The sequence below is a fragment of the Danio rerio genome, chromosome 3 (assembly GCF_049306965.1).
Source record: "Danio rerio strain Tuebingen ecotype United States chromosome 3, GRCz12tu, whole genome shotgun sequence".
NCBI classification, from domain to species: Eukaryota; Metazoa; Chordata; class Actinopteri; order Cypriniformes; family Danionidae; genus Danio; species Danio rerio.
In genome coordinates this window covers 67142738-67170000 of record NC_133178.1, presented here as the reverse complement: position 1 = coordinate 67170000, position 27263 = coordinate 67142738, and the positions used below count along the sequence as shown (strand labels likewise).

Below are 27263 nucleotides of genomic sequence, written 5' to 3'. Positions count from 1 at the left end.
ACCAGTTATTCTTTACACCGATAAAAAACGGCTACTATAATAAAGAAAATCTTCTCTAAATGTAGAACTAAATACACCGATTTGCATTGAGATACATGATGAATACTCTTGACACATGACAGTGTAAAGCCTGCAGCTCACAACACATGTGGAAGGTTATTGCATGTTATATTTAACAAACCGTTTACTGCTAATTTGATGTAATTTTGCTCACATGGATAATTGAATATTAATCAGATGATGTCATTACGCTGCTGTGCCGTCAGCCAATCGCTGCATTGCTGATCATGATTTGGAGGATGGATAGATCTGTCCTTCACAACACACGCAGCGATCTCAGATCAGTTTATCCAGACATTCTAATCTGATTCACGAACTTGTTTGAAGAACCAAATTAGCGAGAGATCAGTTATCAAGATTAACAGATCCGGGATCTGCCAAATCATCTCAGATCATTTACAGAGGTATGAAGAACGGACCCCTGGAGTGTCTTAATCCTGTTCAGATGGTTGTATTTGCTTTGGTTCTTCATGAAATGCTTGACAGGCTTTTATAATGTCTAATTATTCTGTTCTGTTCTATGTGAGATGGATTGAAACTCGTCTGATTCATTATAGGCCTGTTGTTTATTAATGACCCCATTCACACGAGGCTTCAGCGTCAGCGCTTGACTGGGGGCGTGTCTGAAGTTTGAGCTGAAGCGATCATCATAGCAGCATCAGCCAATGAAATTCAGTCAGCAATAGGCCACTGTCAAGCTGGTTTATTTGCATACAACGATCTGATTGGCTGACGCTTCTGTCAGCGCTTGAAAAGTTGAGCTAGTCCCAACTTCTGCAGCGAGCAACACCTCTGAAGTGGCGCTGACGGATCCACAATGCAGTTCGGCAACGCCTGACGTCACCCATTCAAAGTGAATGTGAAGCGCTGACGCTGACGCCCCGTGTGAATAAATTAATTATTAATGTTCATCTTTTCACTTTATGTGTGTGTGTGTGTGTGTGTGTGTGTGTGTGTGTGTGTGTGTGTGTGTGTGTGTGTGTGTTAGTGGCTCTGACGGCCTGGTGAAGCTGTGGACCATCAAAACTAACGAGTGTGTGCGGACACTGGATGCGCATCAGGATAAGGTGTGGGCTCTGCACGGCGGCTGCAGGGACGAGCTGATGGTCACCGGCTCCGCAGACTCCACCATCACCGTCTGGAAGGTCAGTCACATGACCCGCGCCAGATTTACTCGTTAAAGTCAGGGAATGCTGTGATATGATGAGTGTGTGTGTGTGTGTGTGTGTGTGTGTGTGTGTGTGTGTGTGTGTGTGTGTGTGTGTGTGTGTGTGTGTGTGTGTGTGTGTGTGTGTGTGTGTGTGTGTGTTGGTCAGGACGTGACTGAAGTGGAGCTGGCAGAGGAACAGGCCAAACAAGAGGATCAAGTCCTCAAGTAAGTCCCTGTGTGTGCTGATGCAGAGATACACAAACACGCACACACACACACAACTATATGTGTTTATATATACCTGTGTGTTTGTTTGCTTATGTGTGTGTGTGTGCATTTATAAATACAGTACATGAACATGTTTCTTTATGTATGTGTGTTTATATGTATATATATATATATATATATATATATATATATATATATATATATATATATATATATATATATATATATGTATATATATGTATATATATGTATATATATATATATATATATATATATATATATATATATATATATATGTATATATATATATATATATATGTATGTATATATATATATATATATATGTATATATATATATATATATATATATATATATATATATATATATATATATATATATATATATATATGTATATATATATATATATATATATGTATATATATATATATATATATATATATATATACGTGTGTGTGTGTGTGTGCAGGCAGCAGGAGCTCCAAAATCTCCTCCATGAGCATCAGTATGTGAAGGCTCTGGGTGTCGCCATCTCTCTGGATCAGCCACACACTGCCCTGCGGGTCATCAGAGGTATTTAAACACACACACACACACTGATTGCGATTGTGTAAGAGGGTGTGTGTGTGTTTTCCTTATCATCTTGTGATTGATTGATTGATTCTCTGTTAAACACACTCATGTGTACACACACACACACACACACACACACACACACACACACACAGACTGGAGAACAGCTTTTGTTTTAGGAAATTCCAGCTTTTCTCTTCAGGTGAACCACACACACACACACACACACTCACACACACATATTTTGTCATTGTTTGCTGTGATGTAATCCAGTTATGAAATGACTTTCTCTCTTCTACCTTAAACTCGTCGTACGCCAAGATTCATCTTAATTATTATTGTTAAATATCTTTAATACAAAAGAGAGAATGACATCAGAAGTTTGCAGAACAAAATAAAACACACACACACACACACACACACGAATATAGACATGTCATGTTCTGTTTCTGTACTGCATCAGTTTATTCATGTAAAGCCTCATTCAGAGCATTCATTTCTCTTTTTAAAGAATATGAGCTTTACATTTTTGATTTTGACAATGAAATATGAAGCAACAGCACAGTTCTCAACATTAATAATCATATAATCTCTCTTCCCGTCAATAAATCATCATCATATACTGATTTCTGCAGGAGCATTTGACACTGGAGACCGGAGTAAATGTATAATATTCAAACACATGATAATTAAATTATATACTAGAAATTAATGAAATGAATACAGTAAAGTGTCCAATATATTAGTGTAGGAGATCTTACTGTGTTTATAACTCAGATAAATTAAGAAGAAACAGTTATTATTAAATAAACTAAGAAGATTAGGGGGGAAATAGACATTCCTATTCCAACATTTATTCACGGATTGATCAATCATTATTTAAATTTACACACTTTAGTTGAAAACATTCAAATATCAAATTCCTTATTGTAATTTATTCATTTGTTTGTTTATTTATATCTGTATATATATATATATATATATATATATATATATATGTATGTATGTATGTGTGTGTGTGTGTGTATATATATATATATATATATATATATATATATGTATGTGTGTGTGTGTGTGTGTGTGTGTATATATATATATATATATGTATGTGTGTGTGTGTGTGTGTGTGTGTATATATATATATATATATGTATGTGTGTGTGTGTGTGTATATATATATATATATATATATATATATATATATGTATGTATGTATGTGTGTGTGTGTGTGTATATATATATATATATATATATATATGTATGTGTGTGTGTGTGTGTGTGTGTATATATATATATATATATATATATATATATGTATGTATGTATGTGTGTGTGTGTGTGTATATATATATATATATATGTATGTGTGTGTGTGTGTGTGTGTGTGTGTATATATATAAAATGTTTTATTTATTTTTTATTCTTATTTTAGTTTAATTGATGTTCTGTTGTTTTCTCCAGAAATCCGTCAGCGGGAGGATGGGGTGCAGGAGCTGGAGAAGACGCTCCTCAAACTGCGGAAGGATCAGAAAGGTGAAGCTCACCTGCTTCAACAACCCCTGCATAGCCCCCTCCCTTTCACCAAGAGCCCCTCCCCTTCATCAATAGCACATCCCCTTCATATGTAGCCCCTCCCCTTCATCAGCAACTCCTTTCTTTTGTAATGAGCCCCTCCCCGTTGTCATAAGCCCCTCCCCTTTAATAAACAGCCCCTCCCCTTCGTCATCAGTTCCTCCCTTTTATCAGTAGACACTCCTCTTCACCAGTATCTCCTCCCCTTCACTAGAAGCCCCTCCCCTTCGTCATCAGCCCCTCCCTTTCATTAGCAGACACTCCTTTTCACTAGTATCTTCTCCCCTTCACCACTAACCCCTCCCCTTGGTCATCAGCCCCATACCTTCATCAGTAACTCCTCCCTGTCATCAGTGGCCCCTCCCCTATATCATCAGATCCTCCCCTTTAATAACAGCCCATCCCCTTCATCACCAGCTCCTCCCCTATGTCAGTAGCCCATCCCCTTCATTAGTAGCACCTCCCCCTCATCAGTATTCTCTCTCTTTCATAAGTGGCTCCTCCCCTTCATCAGTAGCCCCTCCCCTTCGTCATCAGCCCCTCTCCTTCATCAGCTCCTCCCTTTTATCATCAGCTCCTCCTCTTCATCATCAGCTCCTCCTTTTCATCATCAGCTCCTCCTCTTCATCATCAGCTCCTCCTTTTCATCATCAGCTCCTCCTCTTCATCATCAGCCCCTCCTTTTTGTCATCAGCCCATCTTGTTCGTCAGTAGCTCCTCCCTGTCATCAGTTACATCAAGCCCCTCTCCATTGTCATCAGCTCCTCCCCTTCACCTGTAGCCCCTCCCCTTGTTCTTTTATTAGTTCAGTGTGGATGCGCTGTGACAGAATGGTGTAGAATAGTGTATACGTATGTGATTCTGGATTTGTTTCTAATTGTGAGTGTGTGTGTGTGTGTGTGTGTGTGTGTGTGTGTGTGTGTGTGTGTGTGTGTGTGTGTTCAGAGTCGGTGCTGCGCTACTGTACGGTGTGGAACACAAACTCGCGCAGCTGTCTGGACGCTCAGGCTGTGCTGAAGGTGCTGCTCACACACCTGAGCCCTGAGGAGATGCTGCAGTTCCAGAGCGCGCACACACACCTGCAGGCCCTCGTCCCATACACCGGTGCGTGACACATGCACAACACACACACCTAAGCCTTGAGGAGATACTGCGGTTCCAGAGCGCACACACACACACACACACACACCTGCATCACAACACAACAAACAGATGTCAGTCATCTGCGTTAAAGTTAATCTGTGTGTGTGTGTGTGTGTGTGTGTGTGTGTGTGTGTGTGTGTGTGTGTGTGTGTGTGTGTTGTTGTATTGTGTAGAGAGACATATGCAGCGGATCAACCGGCTCCTGCAGGCCTCCATGTTTCTGGATTACATGTGGCAGAAAATGCGCATCACAGGTGCTATGGACAGGTAAACACACACACACACACACACTTTCTGATTGTGTAATCATAGTCTCCACCTCAGACGTCACACACCAAGCACACTTTTCTAGAAACACTTCAGCAGATCTTCAGTTGTCCTTAATTAATTAATTAAAAATAAATGAATGAATAAATACATAAATGTTAATAAATAATATAAAAAATGTAAAATAAATAAATGTATTAAGTCAAAAGAAATAAATGAATAAATTAATTGATTAATTTAAAAAAATAATAAATAAAAATAAGTAAATTAATTAGTTGAATGAACGAATGAATGCATTAAATAAATATAAACAATTAAAATAAATGAAATTGAATGAATGAATAAATAAAAAAATTAATAACTAAATTATTTTTATAAAAATAAATAAATAGATTTTCAAAATCAATAAAAATTATAAATATAAACAATTAAAAAAATGAATAAATAATAAATAAAAAGAAATTATAATTGTTTAAAAAATAAAATAAATTAAACATTAATTAATTAATACAATAAAAATTAAATTAGTTGAATGAGTAAATAAATTAAAAATAAATAATTAAACAAACTGACAAAAGACTGAATTGATATTTAAAATGATCCTAAAATCTACTAAACTCTCCCCAGATGATCATGGGTGAGCATTAATTAGATTTTAAATGGAATCGAAAGCAATAATTTAATTTCCTTGTTGGTCCTGTGGAAACGGCGTGTGTGATGTGCTGTGAAATGTAATCTTCCAGGAAATGTTGAAAACAATGCAGCTCTCCTGAATTTCCTTAGAACAAATGGGTTAAACTTTGCTTTCACCTCTTATGAATATCACTCATTAATCATCCGCAATAATCAAACGTCACAGAATTCTTCCTTTGGGTTACAGTTCTCACTTAGACGTGTACTGTATCTCACTTAGATAATACTGTATTACTAACCTTGCCTGTGGGGTAGAGAAAACAGTGTTATTCCAAAGCAAAAACTCGATTATTCTGCTCGTTTTTAGGAAAAACTCGCTTAATTTCCATAACACATTTTATAAATACACGAATACAATATGTAAATTAGAGCACAATTTGTAACTGCACAAATATAATTCCTAAATTAAAACGCAATTCGTAAATATACAAAACAGTGTGTAAGTTAAAACACAATTCGTAAATACACAAATACAATTAGCAATTTTTAAAGCAATTCGTAAATTAAAACACAATTTGTGAATTAAAGCACAATTCGTAAATGCGTATATACAGTTCGTAAATTAAAACAATTTGTAAGTACACAAATACAATTCGTTAATTCAAACAAAATTCGTAAACTTAGACAAAATTTGTAAATTAAAGCACAATTCGTAAGTGCGTAAATACAGGTAGTAAATTGCACAAACACAATTCTTAAATTGAAACAATTCGTAAACACGAATAAAATTTCTAAATTAAAACAAGACTCATAAATACACAAATACAATTTGAAAATTAGAACACAATTCGTAAATTATCACACTACTTGTGAACACAATTTGTAAATTAAAGCACAATTTGTAATTAAGTTTCAACAATTTGTGAATAGACAAATACAATTTGTAAATTATAACAATTTATAAATTAAAACAAATCATAAATAAAAACACAATTCGTAAATACACAAAACAATTCTTAAATTAATAATACATTTGTGTACATTTCATAATTACACAAATACAATTCATAATTTTAAAGCACAATTAGTAAAAACAAAAATACAATTCCTAAATTTTTGTATTTGAGCTATTAAAAAAATATTTTGTAAATTCAAACAATTTGTAAATACACAAATACAATTCGCAATTTTAAACAATTCGTAAATAAAAGCGCAATTTTTGTAAATTAAAGCACATTTCGTAAATGCGCAGATACAGTTCGTAAATTGAAAGGACTTGTAAAATACACAAACACAATTCGTAAATTAAAGCCGTTCATAAATTAAAACAATTCGTACATACACAAATTTAATTAGTGTAATATTTTCTATTTCTAATATCATTTAATTTTATTTGTGAATTCTCGAATTGCGAATACGAATTGTCTTTTTGAAATGTACAGTTTGTGTTGTATGAGCGTGAACTGTGCTGTGCACGCGTGACTTTTATTTTGTAAATGTGTTATTTTTGACACTGATCTGACTCCATATTTTTGTAAACTCGATCAAACAAAAAACTCCACGACCCAGAACGTTAGATCAGGCTCTTTCATATTTAAATAAATCACTGTCAGTCTGCTCTCATGTGTTTCTCCAGTGTGAACATGCAGGAGGATGAAGATGATGACGGTGTTCAGTCAGTCTTCATCACAGACAGACAGCCCATGCAGACCACAGAGGAAGAGGAGGAAGATGAAGAAATGCAGTGTTCAGGAGACTCAGAGCAGCGTCTGCATGAAGACGAAGCCGTCTGCACGTCTAAAACTGCTGCTGGGAAACTCACTAACACTGTAGATCAGCTTTTAGACTCTGATGAAGACGAGGAAGAGGAAGAGGAAGAGTTTTCCAGCAAACCCGCAGCTTCTGTCCTCCAGGAAATTGTGTCTGTGAGCTGATTGGCTGCTGCAGGTGTCAATCAATCTGGAGTCTTTTATATTCAGTGCTGTATATTGAGTGATGGAGCATTTCTGATATACTCTGTATCTGCGAGCTGATTGGCTGCTGCTGCTGTCAATCAAACTGTTCTTTTATATTCAGTGCTGTATATTGATTATATCGCCATAATAATAACAGCAATAAAGCATTTTCCTGCTTGTGTCACCACCGCATTTGCAGGATACTGATGGATGATGTTTAATGTGGACGTTTGGTCTTTCAAATAAACATGCTACATGTTTGCGTCTCTCGGAAATAGGGAGTTCATTTGATTTGGGTTTGGAAACTGTTCAGCTGTTGGTAAAGAATCTGAGCTGATTTACCACAATCTACTTAGGATTTAAAGGGTCAGTTCACCCAAAAATCAATGTTTACGCACTATTCACTCTACTTTAGGTGATGTAAACCTTTTTAAGTGTCTTCTGTTGAACTCTAAAGAATATATTTTGAAGAATGCTGAAAACCGGTAACCATCGACTTCCATAGAAAACAAATACTAAGTCGATGGTTACAGGTTTCCAGCATTCTTCAAAGTATCTTCTTTAGTGTTCAACAGGAGAAAGACACTCATAAAGGTTTAAATCCCTGATGTGTGAGTGAATGTTGTTTGTTTTTGGGGTGTGCTGTCCCTTTAAGAGCAGTGTGTTGTTGTGAAGAGTGTCCTTCTGTGTGATATGGACGATGTTTGAGTTCACGCACAGCTTTTAGTGATTCCGCTCATTTCTTTAATATGTAACGCCGAGCATCAACAAACACAATTCGTAAATTATAACACTATTTGTGAACAGTTTGTAAATTAAAACAATTTGTAAATACACAAACACAATTCGTAAATCATAACAATTTGTGAACATACAAATACAATTCGTAAATACAAACAATTCGTAAATTAAAACACAATTTTTAAATAAAAACACATTTTGTAATTACACAAGTACAATTCGTAAAGCACAATTCGTAAATAAAAAATGCAGTTCCTAAATTGAAATGCAATTCGTAAATACACGAAAGTTTGGAAAATAAAACAATTTGTAAATACTAAAACACAATTCGTAAATTATAACAATTTGTGAATAGACAAATAAAATTCGTAAATACAAACAATTCGTAAATTAAAACAATTCTTAAAACATTTTATAATTACACAAATACAATTCGTAAATTGAAAATCAAATCGAAAATACACAAAACAGTTTGGAAAGTAAAACACAATTTGTAAGTACACAAACACAATTCGGAATTTTGAACACGATTCGTAAACGACAGCACAATTCGTTAATATGCAAATTAATTAATTAATTCATTTTATATGTAACGCCGAGCATCAACAAACACAATTCGTAAATTATAACATTATTTGTGAACACAATTTTTAAATTAAAACAATTTGTAAGTACAAAAACATAATTTGTAAATTAGAACAATTTGTGAATATACAAATAAAATTCGTAAATACAAACAATTCGTAAATTAAAACACATTTTATAATTACACAATTACAATTCATAAAGTACAATTCATAAGTAAAAAAATACAATTCCTAAATTAAAATGCAATTCAAAAATACACAAAACAGTTTGGAAAGAAAAACACAATTTGTAAGTACACAAACAGAATTCGTAATTTTAAACACGATTCGTAAACGACAGCACAATTCGTTAATGTGCAAATTAATGTGCGGACATTCGTTTTATATGTAACGCCGAGAATCAACAAACACAATTCGTAAATTATAACATTATTTGTGAACACAATTTCTAAATTAAAACAATTTGTAAATACACAAACACAATTTGAATATTAGAAAAATTTGTGAATATACAAATAAAATTCGTAAATACAAACAATTCGTAAATTAAAACACATTTAAATTACACAAATACAATTCGTAAAGACCAATTTGTAAATAAAAAAATACAATTCCTAAATTAAAATGCAATTCGTAAACACACAAACACAATTCATAATTTTAAACACTGTTCGTAAATGAAAGCACAATTCGTTAATGTGCAAATTACTGTGCTGACATTCCTTTAATATGTAACGCCGAGTTTCAAGGAAATCAATCCACCATGTCCACAGAACACACTCCTCTCTCTGTTCCTCGTCACTGTTTTCCTGAAACGTTGATGATCTTGTGTAAGCGGTGAGTAATGTGTGCACCAAACAGCCCCGGGTAAACACTGGACATTCCAGAGTGCCGGAAGAGTCGAACACACTGCAGTAGGGTTGGGCATCTAAGCTATAATGCCGATCCGATACGCATCTCGATACAAAGAATACGATCCGATATATTAGCGATACATTTGTGACATATTGCGATGCAACACGATACGATTCACACCCATATCACGATACGATGCGATATTTCATCACTAACTAATCAGATCAAGTTTATGAGATGATGTGAAAGAGGAAGCTGTGCCATTGAATGAGTTTGATTATTTATAAACCAAGCAAAACCAAGACTTTTTTTTACAAACTGGCTTTTCTCTCAGAGCCAGAGTGTCAGTTTACAGTAGAGGGCCATTTTAGAACATATAGCACATATTATTTAAGTATTTTCAAGATAAACAGAATGTATAAGTGCAATATATATTAAAAAATATATATATTTGCACTCTTTCAACATAAATAAATGTAGCATTGCACAACAAGAATTGTGATTTAACTTTTCAACTATGAAAACAAGTTTTACAAAGATATATTTTTGCCACTGATTATTCAAAACTTAAGGTGGTGAACTAGCAGTGTTATGCTGCTTTCAAACATCACTGTCACTGTAAACAACAGGCTAATAAAAATATAACAAACCAGCAATCTTCTTGCTGTGAGGTGGTCAAACTACCCACTGTGCCACCGTGACACCCAATTATTTTTATCATTATTATTATTAATATTATTATAATTAAATAAAAATTAACAGGAGGAGGTGTTTAAAACCTTCGTTCTCCGTGACACTAGGCTGAATATCTTTGCAGATGAACAATGCAATAGCATTCGTTATTGGCGTAGAGCGAGCAGAACTGTTGCGCATGGAAAAAAAAACTTGCAATGCTTTTCTCACCACTTTTGGAGCTGGTTGAAGCAGTGCGAAAGCCGGGGATGCAGAAACACTGGAAGATGCTTTCACAACAACACCGTGGCGCCGCTTCAAGTGAGATTTCAGATTAGTCGTACTGCCCGCGTATTTTACAGATGCGCGGCACATTTTGCAAATTGCATCTGTCCTGTCATGTCGTCCATCCTTAAATCCGTAATGTTGCTTGCCATACTTTAGATTTAAAACTCAGTGGGGAATAAAATGTGTTTTGCTTCTCGCGCTTTCTGAGGGCGCTCCACTAGTTTCATCCGCACACCTGATACACTGAGTTGTAGTGTGTGCACATCCGCAAATCCGTTGCTAAGGCTTACTTTATGTAGGTCGATTAAATTATGCGCCAAAAACAGGTTGACAACACTTGTTAATAAATAAAAAATACATTCTATATTAAAAATATAAGCTGTATCTCGGAAAAATCGATACATCTCGCAAAAACCGATGCATCTCGATTTGCTTCCAAAATTTCATTCATCCTCTGCTGCTCAACCGATGCACTCGCATCGTGAACGCGCATGACCGCGTATCGATACATATCGGTTAATCTTCCCATCCCTACACTGCAGAAAACACCAGCTGAATAGGATAAATAAATAAATGATATAACCGTGTCCTCACAGCACTCAGGTCTCTGGTTTGAGTCCCGGCTGGGTCAGTTGGCATTTCTGTGTGGAGTTTGCATGTTCTCCCCATGTTGGCGTGGATTTCCTCCACAGTCCAAACACATGCACTATAGAGGTACTGATCACCTAAACTGGCCGTAGTGTATGAGTGTGTGTGTGTGTGTGGATGTTTTCCAGAGATGGGTTGCAGCTGGAAGGGCATCCACTGTGTAAAACCTGTGCTGGAATAGTTGGCAGTTCATTCCGCTGTGAATGAAGCTGCTGTCTAATATGTCACCCAGGTCTTGTACAGTTGAGCTAACGCTAACTCTCTGACTGCAGGCGGAGCTGTGAGATCTGCTGTGTGCAGGATTTAGGCCCAATAAGTGATCATTCTGTTTTAAAATCGATCACAATGAAACACATTCACAGGGTTTATCTCTCTGTTTGCCTGCAGAACAGACGTGTGACGTGGAAAACGGCAGCGAATGGAACCACATCACTGTGCCGTTACGCAGAGCAGAGCTGGAGGCCACTGAGTTTTCTCAGTGAAGCGGATCTACAGGATGCCAGAAACAAAGCATCACGTCGTCGTGTTATCTTAACACTGCGCATGCTTTAGACTGCTGATGTTCATCTTTTCACACTCTGCTTCTGCACAGATGAACTCGTTAAATACTCCCCAGTCAAATCGTCACACAGATACTGACAATGGCTGTGCCTTCTGTGGAAAATCATCAGCAATCCATCCAAAAGCACTGTCCCCTGCAGGCACAGGATGTTTACATGATGTCAGATTGATGTTGTACCCCAACGTCATGGGGGATGGTGGATTTTGTTTGGAAATGAAAATCAGCCCGACGTCAACGTCCAACCTAAAATCAACCAAATATCAACATCTAATCATGGTACATGTACGTGTGTGCGCGACACCACAATGACGTCTAGCAGACGTTGGATTTTGGTCACTTTCCAACACAACCTAAAATCAACCAAATATCCACATAACTTGACGTTGTTATTGGACGTCAAAATAACGTCTTTACCCTGGCTAGATGTTGAATTTTGCCCACCTGACGTCATGACCTAAATCTCAGCTAATATTCACGTCTCATGACGTCGTGTGACTGCTGGGTTGTTTGTAAAGTGTTCTCATCCTTCAGTTCTTCTTTCAGTGGAGGTTAAATGAGTCAATACTGTCTAAAATACAAGACTCTAAAGTATTTTAATACAAAGTCTCAGCCATGGGGGTCACTGAGGCTCATCAGTGTTGGACTGTGTCCTCACAGCAAGAGTGCTTTTGTAACCCTGCCGGTCCTACACCACCCCACCCCACCCAACCCGCTCTGAGCTGGTATCAAACCAGCAACCTTCTGCATGGGAGTGGGTTGCTCTAACAAGGAGGCTAAAGAACATGTCCTCGAGCATTTGTCGCTAGAGCACCTTTACGCCCCATTCACACGGGGCGTCAGCGCCAACGCTTCCTTTTCACTTTGAATGGGTGACGTCAGGCGTTGACGAACTGCATTGTGGATCTGTCAGCGCCGCTTCAGAGGCGTTGCTCGCTTTAGAAGTTGGGACTAGCTCAACTTTTCAAGCGCTGACGGAAGCGTCAGCCAATCAGATCGCTGTATGCAAATACACCAGCTAGACAGTGGCCTATTGCTGCCTGAATTTCATTGGCTGACGCTGCTATGATGATCGCTTCAGCCCCAACTTCAGACACGCCCCCAGTCAAGCGCTGACGCTGAAGCCTCGTGTGAATGGAGCATTAGAGGTCAGAGGAGTAACGTTTACTTGCACACTTACTAGTTGGCCTCCGTTACACTGTAAGGTGATTGTGCTACCCACTGTGATGCCCAGTTTATATTTATATTAATGTAAAATTGATTTAGATGATGCTTACAGCACACTTATAATGTGAGAGTATGTGATTGGTCAATTTAAGTATTAAAGTATACAGATATCTGTTTTCCATCACTTCCAAAACTTTTCAGTTTTTCCAAAAGATCTGGAAAATGTCAAAACTTCATGACTTTTCCAGGCTTTCCATGACTGTATAAACTCTGGGCTGTGTCATTTCACTATGAAGTGCCCTTGGTAGGCTGGCACATCCCATACTGAACACACTTCTGGAAGCAGGTAGTCTTCTGTTTTCAGAGATCTCGTTGTACTGTAGATGATTTCCACCGCAAATGAAGAGATCTCACAAACACTTCAAGGCTTTTGTTCATTTATTTCATATTTACATGCTGAAAATAAATACAACACAGATTAAAACCCTCGAGAGTGTACATGTACATGTGTATAAGGCACAAACAGCATCATTTCCAGAGTGGAAAAACTGAGAGAGAGACAGATCTGATCAATACTGTGCAATACAGTGATAGATCCCACAGTCCAAACACATGCGGTACAGGTGAATAGGGTGAGCTAAATTGTCCATGTGTGTGAGTGAGTGTGTATGGGTGTTTCCCAGTGATGGCTTGCAGCCAGAAGGGCATCGGCTGCATAATACATATGCTGGATAAGTTGGCGGTTCATTCCACATTGGCGACCCCAGATTCATAAAGGGACTAAGCCGAGAAGAAAATTAATGAGTTGTTGGTTCATTCCGCTGTGGCGACCCCAGATTCATAAAGGGACTAAGCCTAAAAGAAAATTAATGAGTTGGCGGTTCATTCCGCTGTGGCGACCCCAGATTCATAAAGGGACTAAGCCTAAAAGAAAATTAATGAGTTGGCGGTTCATTCCGCTGTGGCGACCCCAGATTCATAAAGGGACTAAGCCTAAAAGAAAATTAATGAGTTGGCGGTTCATTCCGCTGTGGCGACCCCAGATTCATAAAGGGACTAAGCCGTAAAGAAAATGAATGGTTATAGATTTAAAATGTGTTCAACACAAACAGAGAATATTAATAATCAACATTTATTTGCTACAAGAAAACAATCATAACATTTATAACATTCAGATCCAGACATAAAAACTGAGCAGTTACAGAATAAAAGTGTTAATATGCGCCTGTATTACTGCATGTTTTAAAGTATGACGTCAGAAACCTTTGATGGAAAGTGTACATTTTTAATAAAAATCCTTTAATTCACACACAAACGCTGTTTACGCTCTCTTGAGGTGATTCTGGAGGCTTAATGTGAATAATGAATGTAACATTTACTCTTGTAACCAATCAGCTGTCTCCATTATGCTTGTCTTGTTTATTGTTGGTTGCTAGGTTACCAATACCACGTTTAGCCGCTCTAAAAACTGCCACCTACAGGAGTGACGTGATTAAAGGGCAGCTATTAAAGCAGAAATCACTTCTATGAGGGGTTGAGGTCGGAAGCGTCAGCCAATCAGATTGCTGTATGCAAATACGCCAGCTCAGACAGGAGCCGATTGCTAATGTCATTGGGTGACGCTGCTGTGATGAATGCGTCAGCCTCAATTTCAGACAAGCGTTGACGCTGAAGCCTTGTGTGAGTGGGGCGTTATGCTCAACATCCACTAATGCTATTTGTTCTGTTGGAAACACTGTGATTGACATTCTCCCTTTGTGCCCCGCCCACTAGTGCCCATCTCATTAGCATAAAGAGCAGCCCTGAGTGAGAAGCAGCCGTCTTTCCACTAGCCACTAGAGCTGCTGAAGATAGTGTCAGCATAGACTAAGTGGATTATAGATGTTGTAATGAGGACGACTTCAGCTGCAGATCTGAGCTAGCTGTTTCTCTGCATGTTTTTGCGTGTGACGGTGGTGCAGCGGGTCAGGATCTCCTGCACGGCGGGTCTGGGCGGCACTTTCGGAGTGGACGGCATTTTATTAAGACATGGGTCTGATCTGCTAGCCGTAATCCCTCCTGCGCTCTCAGGAGTTAGAGTTTCAGCAGTCGGCGTGCGACTCCGCCGGAAACACTCCTCTGCGTCCGAGCGGTCGAGCGAATCGCTGCAGGAAAAGCTGCTGTCATCGCTGAACTCCTCGCTGTCGTCACTCTGACTGCTCTGTTTCCCGCTCTCCGCAAACTCCACCCGGATCGACGGAGGGTTTGCTCTCGCCGCGTCTGGAAGTCTTCCCAGCGAACGTGACTTCTGTTTATCCATGATGTCGGTTTCTGCAGGCTGCAGCAGCAGGTTTCCTTGAGATCTGCTGAGCTCTCGCAGTCTGGACTCCTGCAGGGTTTGGGGATGCTGGAGTTGTGCCAGATCAAGAGTAGAGCGGGATATCTCCTTCTGAGTGGACTTCAAGAGAATCCGAGGGTTGTTGTGCGGCTGTAGGTACATGGATGGGACGTATCCCGCCTTTCGGTTGTACCTGAGAGTAGAGATATGATCATATTTTAGTAAATATGAAATACATCGTGATGAAGAGCATGCATAATATTGATTATGCGATTATTTTAATAATCCATTAATCTGTCGATGATTTTTTCCCCCGATTATATCATGGAATGTGTATTTATATAGCGCATTTATTGTGTCACTAGTATACAGCTTGACATGTGTGACATGTAAAGGCTTCACTAGGGTAATTAGGGTAAAGTTAGGGTAATTAGGCAAGTCATTGTATAACAGTGGTTTGTTCTGGAGACAATCCAACACTAATATTGCTGAAGGGGTGAATAATATTGAGCTTAACATGACTTTAACACTATTAAACACTGCTGTTATTCTAGCACAAATAAAACACATCAGACTTTCTCCAGAAGAACAGACATTAGAGGAAACACTGAGAGAAACTCAACATCATTTGGGAAATACTCGAGGAAGAATAAAGGTTTCACAAGGGGGGTGAATAATTCTGCCCTCAATTGTCTGATGAGCTTCAGTAATTCATCACACCAAGAAAATGTGCTGCTGTCAAACAAAGACGTCAGAGGAATGCCAGAGCTTATATAACATTACCAATTAACTGAGTTTCACTCTTTCCAGGTAAACAAGAAGCGCCGTCTGCCAAAACAAGTTCACCAACACAAAGGGAATGCAGAACCAGAGCCAGCGTTCACCTTATCTGCACGCTAACTATGCATGTCAGGTATTTCTGCCAGCTAGATATGCAACTGGTTGGTTCAGCGGGTTCATTAGTGAGTGAGTGATCTGCAGGATTACCTCACGATCCACCAGCCGTTGTCGGACTTCTGCAGCACCTCCAGCACTGAGCCCAGCTCCACCGACAGCTCATCCCTGTTCATGGCTTTATAAGCTTTGGTTGCCACATAGAAAACACCTGCAGATTGGAAACATGAAGAGATTTGCTTACAAACGACATAAACAAAGCACAGTGGGGGTCATTTGGTGTTTCTGTGTGGAGTTTGCATGTTCTCCCCGTGTTGGCGTGGGTTTCCTTTGGGTGCTCCAGGTTTCCCTTAGTCCAAACACACACTGTATAGGGGAATTAATCAACTAAACTGGCCGTAGTGTATGAGTGTGTGTGAATGAGTGTGTATGGGTGTTTCCCAGTACTGGGTTGCGGCTGGAAGTGGCGTTGAGTAAAGCTGCTTTAATACTCTCTGAGCTCCACCCATTGATAGTGACAGGGAAATGATGAGCTTATATAATCTGTGGTTTGTGTAGGAATGCATGACTGCTTTTATGCAATAACTGGCTGTATTTCCAGATGAACCACACTTACTTTCGTTATCCATCTCGTCCGGGCCGTCGTCCGCCATTTCGGCTCTTTCTAGATACGGAGCTGGAAACCAGGCCAGATGCTTGCTTTCATTCTCTACAAGCCACCAACCTGAGGAGACCAAAACAACGGGAAAATCCACATTAGCAGACCCTTAGTTGGTTTTTTTTTTTTTTTGTGAATAATTGCTGAAGCTTTTATCATGATTTATGGTATTATCACGATACTGACCTAAGCTGAATAATCACAACAATTTGAGTATATAATTTGTACAATTCTGAATAAAACACAATTCGTAAATTCAAAACGCTATTTTATAAACACAAATCCAATTTATAGACAAATATTCATGATTTTTACTTGTAAACTTACGAATTGTGCTTTGTGCATTAACGAATCGTGTTTGTTGTGTTTGTGTCCTCACAAATTGTGTTTTGTGTATTTACAAACTGTGTTTTTAGGAATTGTGTTTGTTTATTTACAAATTATGTTTGTGTATTTACGAATCGTGTTTGTGTATTTACAAATTGGGTTTTGTGTATTTACGAATTGTGTTTGTGTATTTACAAATTGTGTTTTGTGTATTTACAAATTATGTTTGTGTATTTACGAATCGTGTTTGTGTATTTACAAATCGTGTTTGTGTATTTACAAATCGTGTTTGTGTATTTACAAATCGTGTTTGTGTATTTACAAATCGTGTTTGTGTATTTACAAATCGTGTTTGTGTATTTACAAATCGTGTTTGTGTATTTACGAATTGTGTTTGTGTATTTACAAATCGTGTTTGTGTATTTACAAATTATGTTTGTGTATTTACAAATCGTGTTTGTGTATTTACAAATCGTGTTTGTGTATTTACGAATTGGGTTTGTGTATTTACGAATCGTGTTTGTGGATTTACAAATTGTGTTTTGTGTATTTACAAATTGTGTTTGTGGATTTACGAATTGGGTTTGTGTATTTACGAATCGTGTTTGTGGATTTACGAATTGTGTTTGTGTATTTACGAATCGTGTTTGTGGATTTACGAATTGTGTTTGTGGATTTACGAATCGTGTTTGTGTATTTACTTATCATGTTTGTGTATTTACGAATTGGGTTTTGTATATTTACAAATCGTGTTTGTGTATTTACGAATCGTGATTGTGTATTTACTTATCATGTTTGTGTATTTACTAATTGTGTTTGTGTATTTACGAATCGTGTTTGTGTATTTACAAATTGTCTTTGTGTATTTACAAATTGTGTTTTGTGTATAAACGAATTGGATTTGTGCATTTACGAAATTTCTTTGTGTATTTACGAATTGTGTTTGTGTATTGCTGGCCAAGAAAATGCTTCTTTATATTCTTTATAAACAAATTTTTAGATGTTTTGACTAGAAACACGTCTAAAACTTTAAGCACTTTTTAAAGTGTTGCTTGTCTATATGGAAATTGAAATATGCCCCAATGATTTCTCTCACCTTTCTGGTCCTTGATGAGCACATCCACAGTCTCGTCCACCTCCACCTTGAAGGGTCTGTTCTTGGTGTCTTTGGTCTCGTAATTAGCGATGCAGCGGTATGTTTCCGTCACGAAGGGTTGAGTAACACCGCTGTTGGATTCAGCTTTACTGCTGCCCAGAGTAACATCTGACGGCATGATCACGATACTGCACAACAGAACACAACCTTTATTCAGAACAATTCCATCACACTCTGGACTCTATTTTAATGATCTACTTTAAAACATTAAAATTAGCACAACGTCTAAAGCGGATGGCACAGGACAGCTTAGAGCATGTCTTTTGCTATTTTAAGGAGGGGCAAAACCATCTGCAAACCAGGCGCATAGTCTAAAGCAGGTCGCACACCAGAAGCGACGCTCGGCGGCGCGCCGCGCAGCGCCACGTATTTTAGAATTCTAATCATAGGTTTCTATCAGGATACACACACCGGCGCCGCAAGTCGGCGGCTGTCGGCGGCGCCCGGCGACGGCTCAGGACGCAGTTCATTTTTCAGCCGCGCCACAGAGCGCCATCTGATTAGTTTCATGTTAAATATCATTCGAATGTGCGCGTCTGGTGTGCGATACTTTAATCTGTCATGTACGCGCCGTGTCGCGGCGCCGAGCGGCGCTTCTGGTGTGCGACCTGCTTTAGAGTTCTGTGTTTATTCCCTTAATGAGTTATGGGTGTGTTTTGGGCTTAATGTACATTAAACCAATCAGAGTCTTATCTCTCATTCCCTTTAAGAGTCAGTTGAGTATTGCTATGGCGCATTCGCTATTTTCATGACGGACTTTATAAGCAGAAAAACTAAACGCTTCACTATAATCGACTGTCAACCATTTTTTGCTGTTGCCTCATGCTTCATTTTCATATCAAATCTTCTGACCAATCAAATGCTCTCTAGTGTTTGACATGCCCCGCCCGCTTCTTCTGATTCGCTGTTCATTTGATGCACTTCAGCTTAACCTCTCGCACAGTGGTAACTAAACGATATTGGCAGTTTTTTTAAAGGGGAGGGGCTACTATATGTCCCGCCCTCATTTCATGTTTCAGTGTGAGCGTACCAGTTTTTGGCGAAGTCAGCGTTGAGGTCGTGTGCTTTGGGAAGCAGGAACTGTATGAGCTCTGAGCTGCGGCAGACCTGCGCGTCACTCTTCAGCAGTTGACCGCAGTATTCCTCCAGAGCCTTCATCCGCAGCACTGATTTACTGCCGCTCCACTTCTGCAGGCTCTTCTGCACTCGCACTTCTGCACATACAGCAAATATGCACATATAAATATTCATATAATAGCGCTCTCAAACAATTAATAGCATCCAAAAGTTTGTATTTCCATAATGCATCATGCATATATATATATATATATATATATATATATATATATATATATATATAAACACACAAATAAATAAAATACAAAATAAATATATTTACACACGCATATGTTTTCTATTAAATACTGATGCTTATAAACACACATTCAAAAGGTATCAAAACTTATACATAACCACTTGACGGAGAATAAATAGTGAGTACATGTTTATTTTTGTGTGAACTGACCCTTTAATACTCAAAGAAAACAACAGAAAAAGCAAGAGAAAAACTTTCTACCTTTAAATTCGGGAACAATCCGTGCTGATCGCTTAAAGGGGTTTGATGGAGGGAATTTCTTCTTGAGTTGTCTCTGCAGAAAACACACATGCAAATCTTACTATACTGAATTAAAGCCAATATTAATATTACTTCTCTACAATAAAAATAGCTCAGATAAATGCAATTGTTACTGAACTGAATTAAAGTCAATATTACAGAAGCATTATATATTTTTTTTCTTGTTTTTTCATGATCACAACTTAATATTCTCATTACCTGAACATATTAAACTTGTTTCCTTAATAAATAAATAATAATGAATAAATAATAATAAATACACAAATAAATAAAAGCAAAAAAATTAGGTCTTGATAATGAGAAAACATTTTTTTTTGTTACATCAAGATCACAAGAAAACAAGTGAAAAATATTTGAATGCATGGCTTCTTTGAATATTTGAATGCACTTCCCTACAGTAACACATAACTCTTATTAATTGTGATAAAATTAATTAAAGAAGAGCACTCACATGCATTTTCTTGAAGTCTTCCAGCGATCTGTAGACGGTAATCTCATTTCCATCTGACCAGAGGACTGTGGTCATGTACAGCTGAGGAGGAGAAGAGTGTATATTAATATCCATATTTCTATAAATAAATAACATTACAATGCAATAAAATGTGTTTATCATGTCTTGTTTCTGGTCCAAATATCTAAAAATTTGTAAATCAAGAAGCTTTTTCTAGACAAGCAGAAATATAGTCTTGTTTTCAGAAATAATGAGTCAAAAAATGAGTTTTTCCTTAAAACAAGCAGATAATGTTGTTTTATCGACCCCATTGGCAGAGTATTCTCCTTGCTTTAAGGAAAAATTCACTTACTGTTTCTCTGACTAACAGAAATGAATAAATAATGTAATATTGTTTGTTCGTGCTAGTATTAAGTAACATTAACTAAAACACAACCTTAATGTACGGTATTACTATTTAAACTACTGTTCATTTAGGTAATCACTATTAAATAAGATTAACACAAACTTACACTTTAAATAAGCACATTTTAAGGTTACATGTTTTTAGAGCCATTGTGGTGTCATTTTTATTTGAATTAGGTATGAAATCAAATAAAACCTATGATTGATAAATATGTAAAATGCCTAAAATGCAATATTTGTGGCCCTGAAGCATAAACTAGGTTTATATTTTGACAATGTATTTTTGGAAATAGCCAAAATACATTGTGTATCAGTCAAAATTATTTATTGTTTATACTCACTTATTGCTATAGTTTTTAATGTAAAAAATAAGGGAAGATCAGGTTCAAATGAAGATATTGTATATTTCTAAATGTCCTATATATCAAAATGTTCATTTCTAATAACTTTAAAGTCGATTTTCTCGATATTTAACGTTAGATTTTTTTGTGTTTTTTTTTCTTGTTAACGTCTTTTTTTAACGGTCAGATTTTCAAATAGCCGACCGTTATTAATCGCGGCAAAATATCACATCATAACAAACCAAACATCAACGGAAAGCTTATTTATTTATTAAATCTGAATATGTTTTCAGATTTGATGTAAGACTATTTTTATACATTAGAAAAAAAGAAACTTGACTGCTTTTATGATGCAGGGTGTCACATATTTATAGCAAATTTAATGATCCTTCAAATCAACATAACCGTCAGCACAAGACAATTACATGTACACATTACATTAAATGCACAAAATGTGAGCAAAATTAGTAAAGAAAGAAAGAAAGAAAGAAAGAAAGAAAGAAAGAAAGAATCAAATAAATAAATAAACAATCGTGTGTCTTACTTTGGTCATTTCTTTCTGCATCACTCCTAGAAGCTGAATATTGACGGGGTGTCTTTGCTCGTCCATCTCGGGCATTTTGCAGTGTTATAATGTGTTTATATGTTGTGTTGTTGTGCTGTTGTGCTCAGCTCTTCTTCTAATGTCCGACTGTCTTGTCTTTCTCGCTATTTATGGCATTTCCAGTCGGAGGCGGGAACAGGTGCGCGCCAATTTCACAAACCGGAAAGTCCGCCGTGATGCGACTGACATTCTCCGAAAGAGCCTGACATGTCAGGGAATTCGACTCCATTGTTTCTTTGCAAATAAGGTTGCATTATGACAGACTTTTCAACGACACCTTATAGCTTATTGTGCTTTTCTCTTTGTCTACTGAGGATGTCATCATAACTTGACTCACACTAGGCCTATATATTTCTGTATTATTGTTATTTTACACCTGTTTACACCTGTTATTTAACGAGAATCACTTTTATTACTCCGAGTTTAACCACCAGAAAGTATTAATAGACATTGAAAATGTCATGAAATAAAAATAAACCTGAATATAAAATTATTTAATTAGAAAAAGCAAATAAACGCACATTTAGTGGTAAACTATACACTATTAATGTCTAGAAATAAAGTGATAATTGGTAAGCTGTAAGAAAAGTTTTGTCAGGCAGTGTTGCTTATTAAAAATAAAACATTACACAAAACAAAATAAATACCTTATAAGGTATCAATCCCCTAAATCCCAGGTTATCAATATTATCTGTGTGTATTTTAAGGGTCAGTTCCCTCAAAAATATAAATTAAATCGCCTCAAATCCCATGTTTGTGTATTAATTGTGTATTTTAGAGGGTCAGTTCACTCAAAAATGTATATTTAATACCCTAAATACCATGTTTGTGTATCAATTGTGTGTTTTAAAGGGTCAGTTCACTCAAAAATGTAAATTAAATCACCTCAAATCCCATGTTTGTGTATTAATTGTGTATTTTAGAGGGTCAGTTCACTCAAAAATGTATATTTAATACCCCAAATCCCACGTTTGTGTATCAATTGTGTTTTAAAGGGTCGGTTCACTCAAAAATTTCAATTAAATCGCCTCAAATCCCACGTTTGTGTATTAATTGTGTATTTAAAGGCACAATTCACCCAAAAGTGTAAATTCTGTCATCATTTACTCATCCTTCCCTTGTTTCAAACCTTTATGGGGTTCTTTCTCCTGTTGAAGGCTAAGAAGACATTTTGAAGAATGTTGAAGAACCTGTAACCATTGACTTCCATTGTATTTATTTTTCCTATGGAAGTAAATGGTTACCAGTTTTTCAACATTCTTCAAAGTATCTTCTTTAGGAAAGAAGCTCAGTCAGGTAAATGCCGAGTCCATACTGAGTAAATAGTAATTGTTTGTGTGAACTGTCCCTTTAAGTGTGCATTGGTGTCAGTGTTATCATGATAACATAATAATATAATATAAACATAATATTACAAATGAGTGTATGATGTGCTGATGATCACGTACAGAGGGTCGTAAAGCCCAGACGTTCCTGGAAACAGAAGCTAAATAAAGACACATTCCTGCAGGTTATTATTGGCATGGGGAAACAGCAGTGGGCGGGGCTTCCTCTCAGGTGTGAAACGGATACACCTGTGTTTATTTTAGCACATTTCCACACTGCTGGAAAAACCACCTTTACACCTCATCAGACACATTTGTGCTGTAATATATTACAATGAGGTTTATAAGTGATGGCGTTCATTGATTCGACAACACATTTGTTCAAATTACTTTATTATTTTTACATTTAATTTATTTTGTGTGTGTTTTACTCAATTTTATTTTTTGTTATAGTGTTAAAATTTGTTTATATATATATATATATATATATATATATATATATATATATATATATATATATATATGTAATATTTAGTTTTATTTAGTATTTTTTGTGTTTTAGTAATAATATTTCATGCTAAATAATGATAAATAATTAGTTTTTGATTTTTTTTACTATCTATTTTACTGATTGGTCAGATTACTTTACTCTGATTGGTTAGATGGTTATACTCTATTCTGACTGGACAGATCGCTCTCCTCTGATTGGTCAGAAGACTGCTCCGATTGGTAAGTTAACTCTACTGTGCTTTGATTGGTCAGATAACTCTTCTCTGATTGGTCAGATTACTCTAATCTGCTTTGATTGGTCAGAAGACTCTGCTCTGATTGGTCAGAAGACTTTATCTGCTCTGATTGGTCAGATGACTCTGCTCTGATTGGTCATATAACTCTAATCTGCTCTGATTGGTCAGAAGACTCTTATTTGCTCTGATTGGTCAGAGGACTCTAATCTGCTTTGATTGGTCAGAAGACTCTGCTCTGATTGGTCAGATAACTCTAATCTGATCTGATTGGTCAGATGACTCGAATCCGCTCTGATTGGTCAGAAGACTCTAATCTGCTTTGATTGGTCAGAATACTTTATCTGCTCTGATTGGTCAGAAGACTTTATCTGCTTTGATTGGTCAGATGACTCTGCTCTGATTGGTCAGATAACTCTAATCTAATTGGTCTGAAGACTCTGCTCTGATTGGTCAGAAGACTCTGTTCTGATTGGTCAGATAACTGTAATCTGATTGGTCAGAAGACTCTGCTCTGATTGGTCAGAAGACTGTTCTGATTGGTCAGATAACTGTAATCTGATTGGTCAGAAGACTCTGCTCTGATTGGTCAGAAGACTCTGTTCTGATTGGTCAGATAACTGTAATCTGATTGGTCAGAAGACTCTGCTCTGATTGGTCAGAAGACTCTGTTCTGATTGGTCAGATAACTCTAATCTGATTGGTTTGAAGACTCTGCTCTGCCTTTGATTGGTCTGAAGACTCTGCTCTAATTGGTCAGAAGACTCTGCTCTGATTGGTCAGATAACTGTAATCTGATTGGTCAGAAGACTCTGTTCTGCATACCTTCCAACACTCACGGTTTTCACAGGAGTCTTCAGTATTTCAGACCCAAATTCCCATGTTGTTCTGTCTACCAGATCAAAACACCTCCTTCCACCCCCCCCAGCTTTTTGGTACAGTCTGGTGCATGTTCGCCCACCGAATACAGCACGCAACCTCCATCCCAGTAACCAAACCCAAAGCGCAAAACCCCCCCAGCCGCTCCCCTGCTCTTCACTTCTACTGCACTCTACTCTGATTGGCCAGACACCTCTACTGTACTCTGATTGGTTGTTGTTGTTAAATAACAATAGACTATTATGCATTGATTAATATAGACCATTTTAGATAATACACTATGCAAATCTGATACAAAGCAGCATATATGTGCAGCAAGAAATAGCGATTTCACTTTACTAGACTCACTTTGGGAGGAAATAACTATAACTCCAGCACTTTAATCTGTAATAACCCCCAGACGACACACAGCTACTGTACACACACCGCATTCAGGAGAATCATCTAACACCGTCTGGCTGAATGCGCTCTCCCATGTTAAAGCACTGGCTTCATTCATGTTTATTTATGATTATATATTGTGTAAATCTGCGAGTGTTAATCATGCTGTCAACAGTTTCACCTGATTTCCTCCTTTACAGCAGTGTTGGTAAATGTAAAGCGGCCTCTTCCTGCTGCGAGTCGTCCTTACTGTTAACCACGTGACGTCATGCAGGAACAATGATCCTCTGAGCTGCAGAGATCCTGCTGATGAACGAAAGCTGAAATGAGCCTAAAGCTGTCATAAAAGTGGAGCTTCTAGTTTGCTTCTTCATCCTTCAGATGTTTCTTGTTTGATTAATTTTTTTTATTATTATAAATAATAATGACTGTCAGTGTTATCGTGATTTACAGAAGAGAGCCGCTGAGATCAGTCAGATAATCAATGTGTCTGTCGGGGAGTTAATGCTAATCATTATTTGATGACAAATTAAAAGTCTCTTTCTTTTATTATATTGTTTAATGATTTATTTTTCCTCCATCAAATCCCAGTTGTTGTTTGATTGCATCTTTTCTGGGGAGGGTTTAGGAATTAATTTGCTTAATAATTGATGGCAAAGTGGGTAGTGCTGTAGCCTTACAGTAAGAAGGTCTCTGGTTTGAGTCCCGGCTGGGTCAGTTGGTGTTTCTGTGTGGAGTTTGCATGTTCTCCCCGTGTTGGCGTGGGTTTGCTTCAGTTTCCCCCACAGTCCAAAACACGTGCGCTATAGGGGAACTAAACTGGCCATAGTGTGTGAGTGTGAATGAGTGTGTATGGGTGTTTCCCAGTACTGGGTTGCAGCTATAAGGGCATCCGCTGTGTAAAACATATGATGGAATAGTTGGCAGTTCATTCCGTTGTGGCGCCCTCTGATGAATAAAGGGGCTAAGCCGAAAATAAAATAAATAAATAAATATTTCTTATAATTTTGTAAAAAAACAGTAAAATAATAATATAATTTATATATTTTAATATTAATATTTTAATTATAATCAATGTAATTTATAATTTGCAAAATGTTTTTAATAAGTAAAATGAGAAATAACTACACACTAACAGTATAACACAGCAATAATGCATGATGTGTTGTAATATAGTGATGATGTATTGGGCAGGTCAGAATATTAGAAGAAAAGCTGATAAACTGCGCCACCTGCTGGTTAAAGGAGCCGCTTCATTTAAATAAATATTAAACATTTATTTAAAGTCCCTTATTTATCAGGGGTCACCACAGCGGAATGAACCGCCAACTATTCCAGCATTTGATTAACCCAGCAGATGCCCTTCCAGCTGCAACCCGGCACTGGGAAACACCCATACAGACATTCAAACACACACTCACACATTCATTTCTTTTCGGCGTAGTCCCTTTATTTATCAGAGGTTGCCACAGTGGAATGAACCAGCAAATATTCCAGCATATGTCTTTCCAGCTGCAACCCAGTACTGGAAAACACCCATACATACATTCAAACACACATTCACTTTCTTTTTTGCTTAGTCCCTTTATTCATCAGGGGTCACCACAGCAGAATGAACCGCCAACTATTCAAGCATTTATTTGACACAGCGGATGCCCTTTCTAGCTGCAACCCATCACTGGGAAAAACTCATACAGACATTCAAACACACACTCATATGTTCATTTGCTTTTCGGCTTAGTTCTTTATACATCAGGGGTCGCCACAGCAGAATGAACCGCCAACTCATTAATTTTCTTTTCGGCTTAGTCCCTTTATTAATCAGGGGTCGCCACAGTGGAATGACCTTCCAACTTATCCAGCATAGGTTTTACGCAGTGGATGCCCTTCTTGCTGCAACCCATCACTGGGAAACACCCATACACACACACACACACTCATACACTACAGCCAGTGTAGTTGATCAGTTCCCCTATAGCGCATGTGTTTGGACTGAAACCGGAGCACCCGGAGGAAACCCACGCCAACA

General features: G+C 37.4%; 2 protein-coding genes across 5 annotated transcripts in view; one reads left to right on the top strand and one right to left on the bottom strand.

Annotated features, from left to right (window-relative positions):
* The window catches only part of tbl3 (transducin beta like 3), a 22615-nt gene extending 14740 nt beyond the window's left edge, over positions 1 to 7875 (top strand). Inside the window, exons 17-23 of one of the 2 annotated variants that reach the window (XM_073940118.1) lie at positions 1049 to 1205; positions 1377 to 1435; positions 1927 to 2030; positions 3492 to 3563; positions 4548 to 4706; positions 4919 to 5012; positions 7282 to 7875. In XM_073940118.1, the coding sequence (XP_073796219.1) occupies positions 1049 to 1205; positions 1377 to 1435; positions 1927 to 2030; positions 3492 to 3563; positions 4548 to 4706; positions 4919 to 5012; positions 7282 to 7579 (943 nt within the window). In that variant the 3' untranslated portion in view covers positions 7580 to 7875. 2 annotated transcript variants of the gene reach the window in all.
* Positions 7876 to 13537: 5662 nt separating this feature from the next.
* noxo1a (NADPH oxidase organizer 1a) lies at positions 13538 to 21987 on the bottom strand. 3 transcript variants are annotated; one of them, XR_012400528.1, is made up of 9 exons: positions 20909 to 21987; positions 20557 to 20829; positions 20046 to 20118; positions 19500 to 19683; positions 18410 to 18597; positions 16945 to 17052; positions 16422 to 16539; positions 13899 to 15627; positions 13538 to 13828 (listed from the first exon to the last, which is right to left on the bottom strand). XR_012400528.1 is itself a non-coding variant. In NM_001077584.2 (8 exon segments), coding segments are annotated over 8 exon segments (1410 nt in total). In that variant the 5' UTR covers positions 21913 to 21986; the 3' UTR covers positions 14234 to 15035.
* Between the last annotated feature and the right edge of the window lie 5276 nt (positions 21988 to 27263).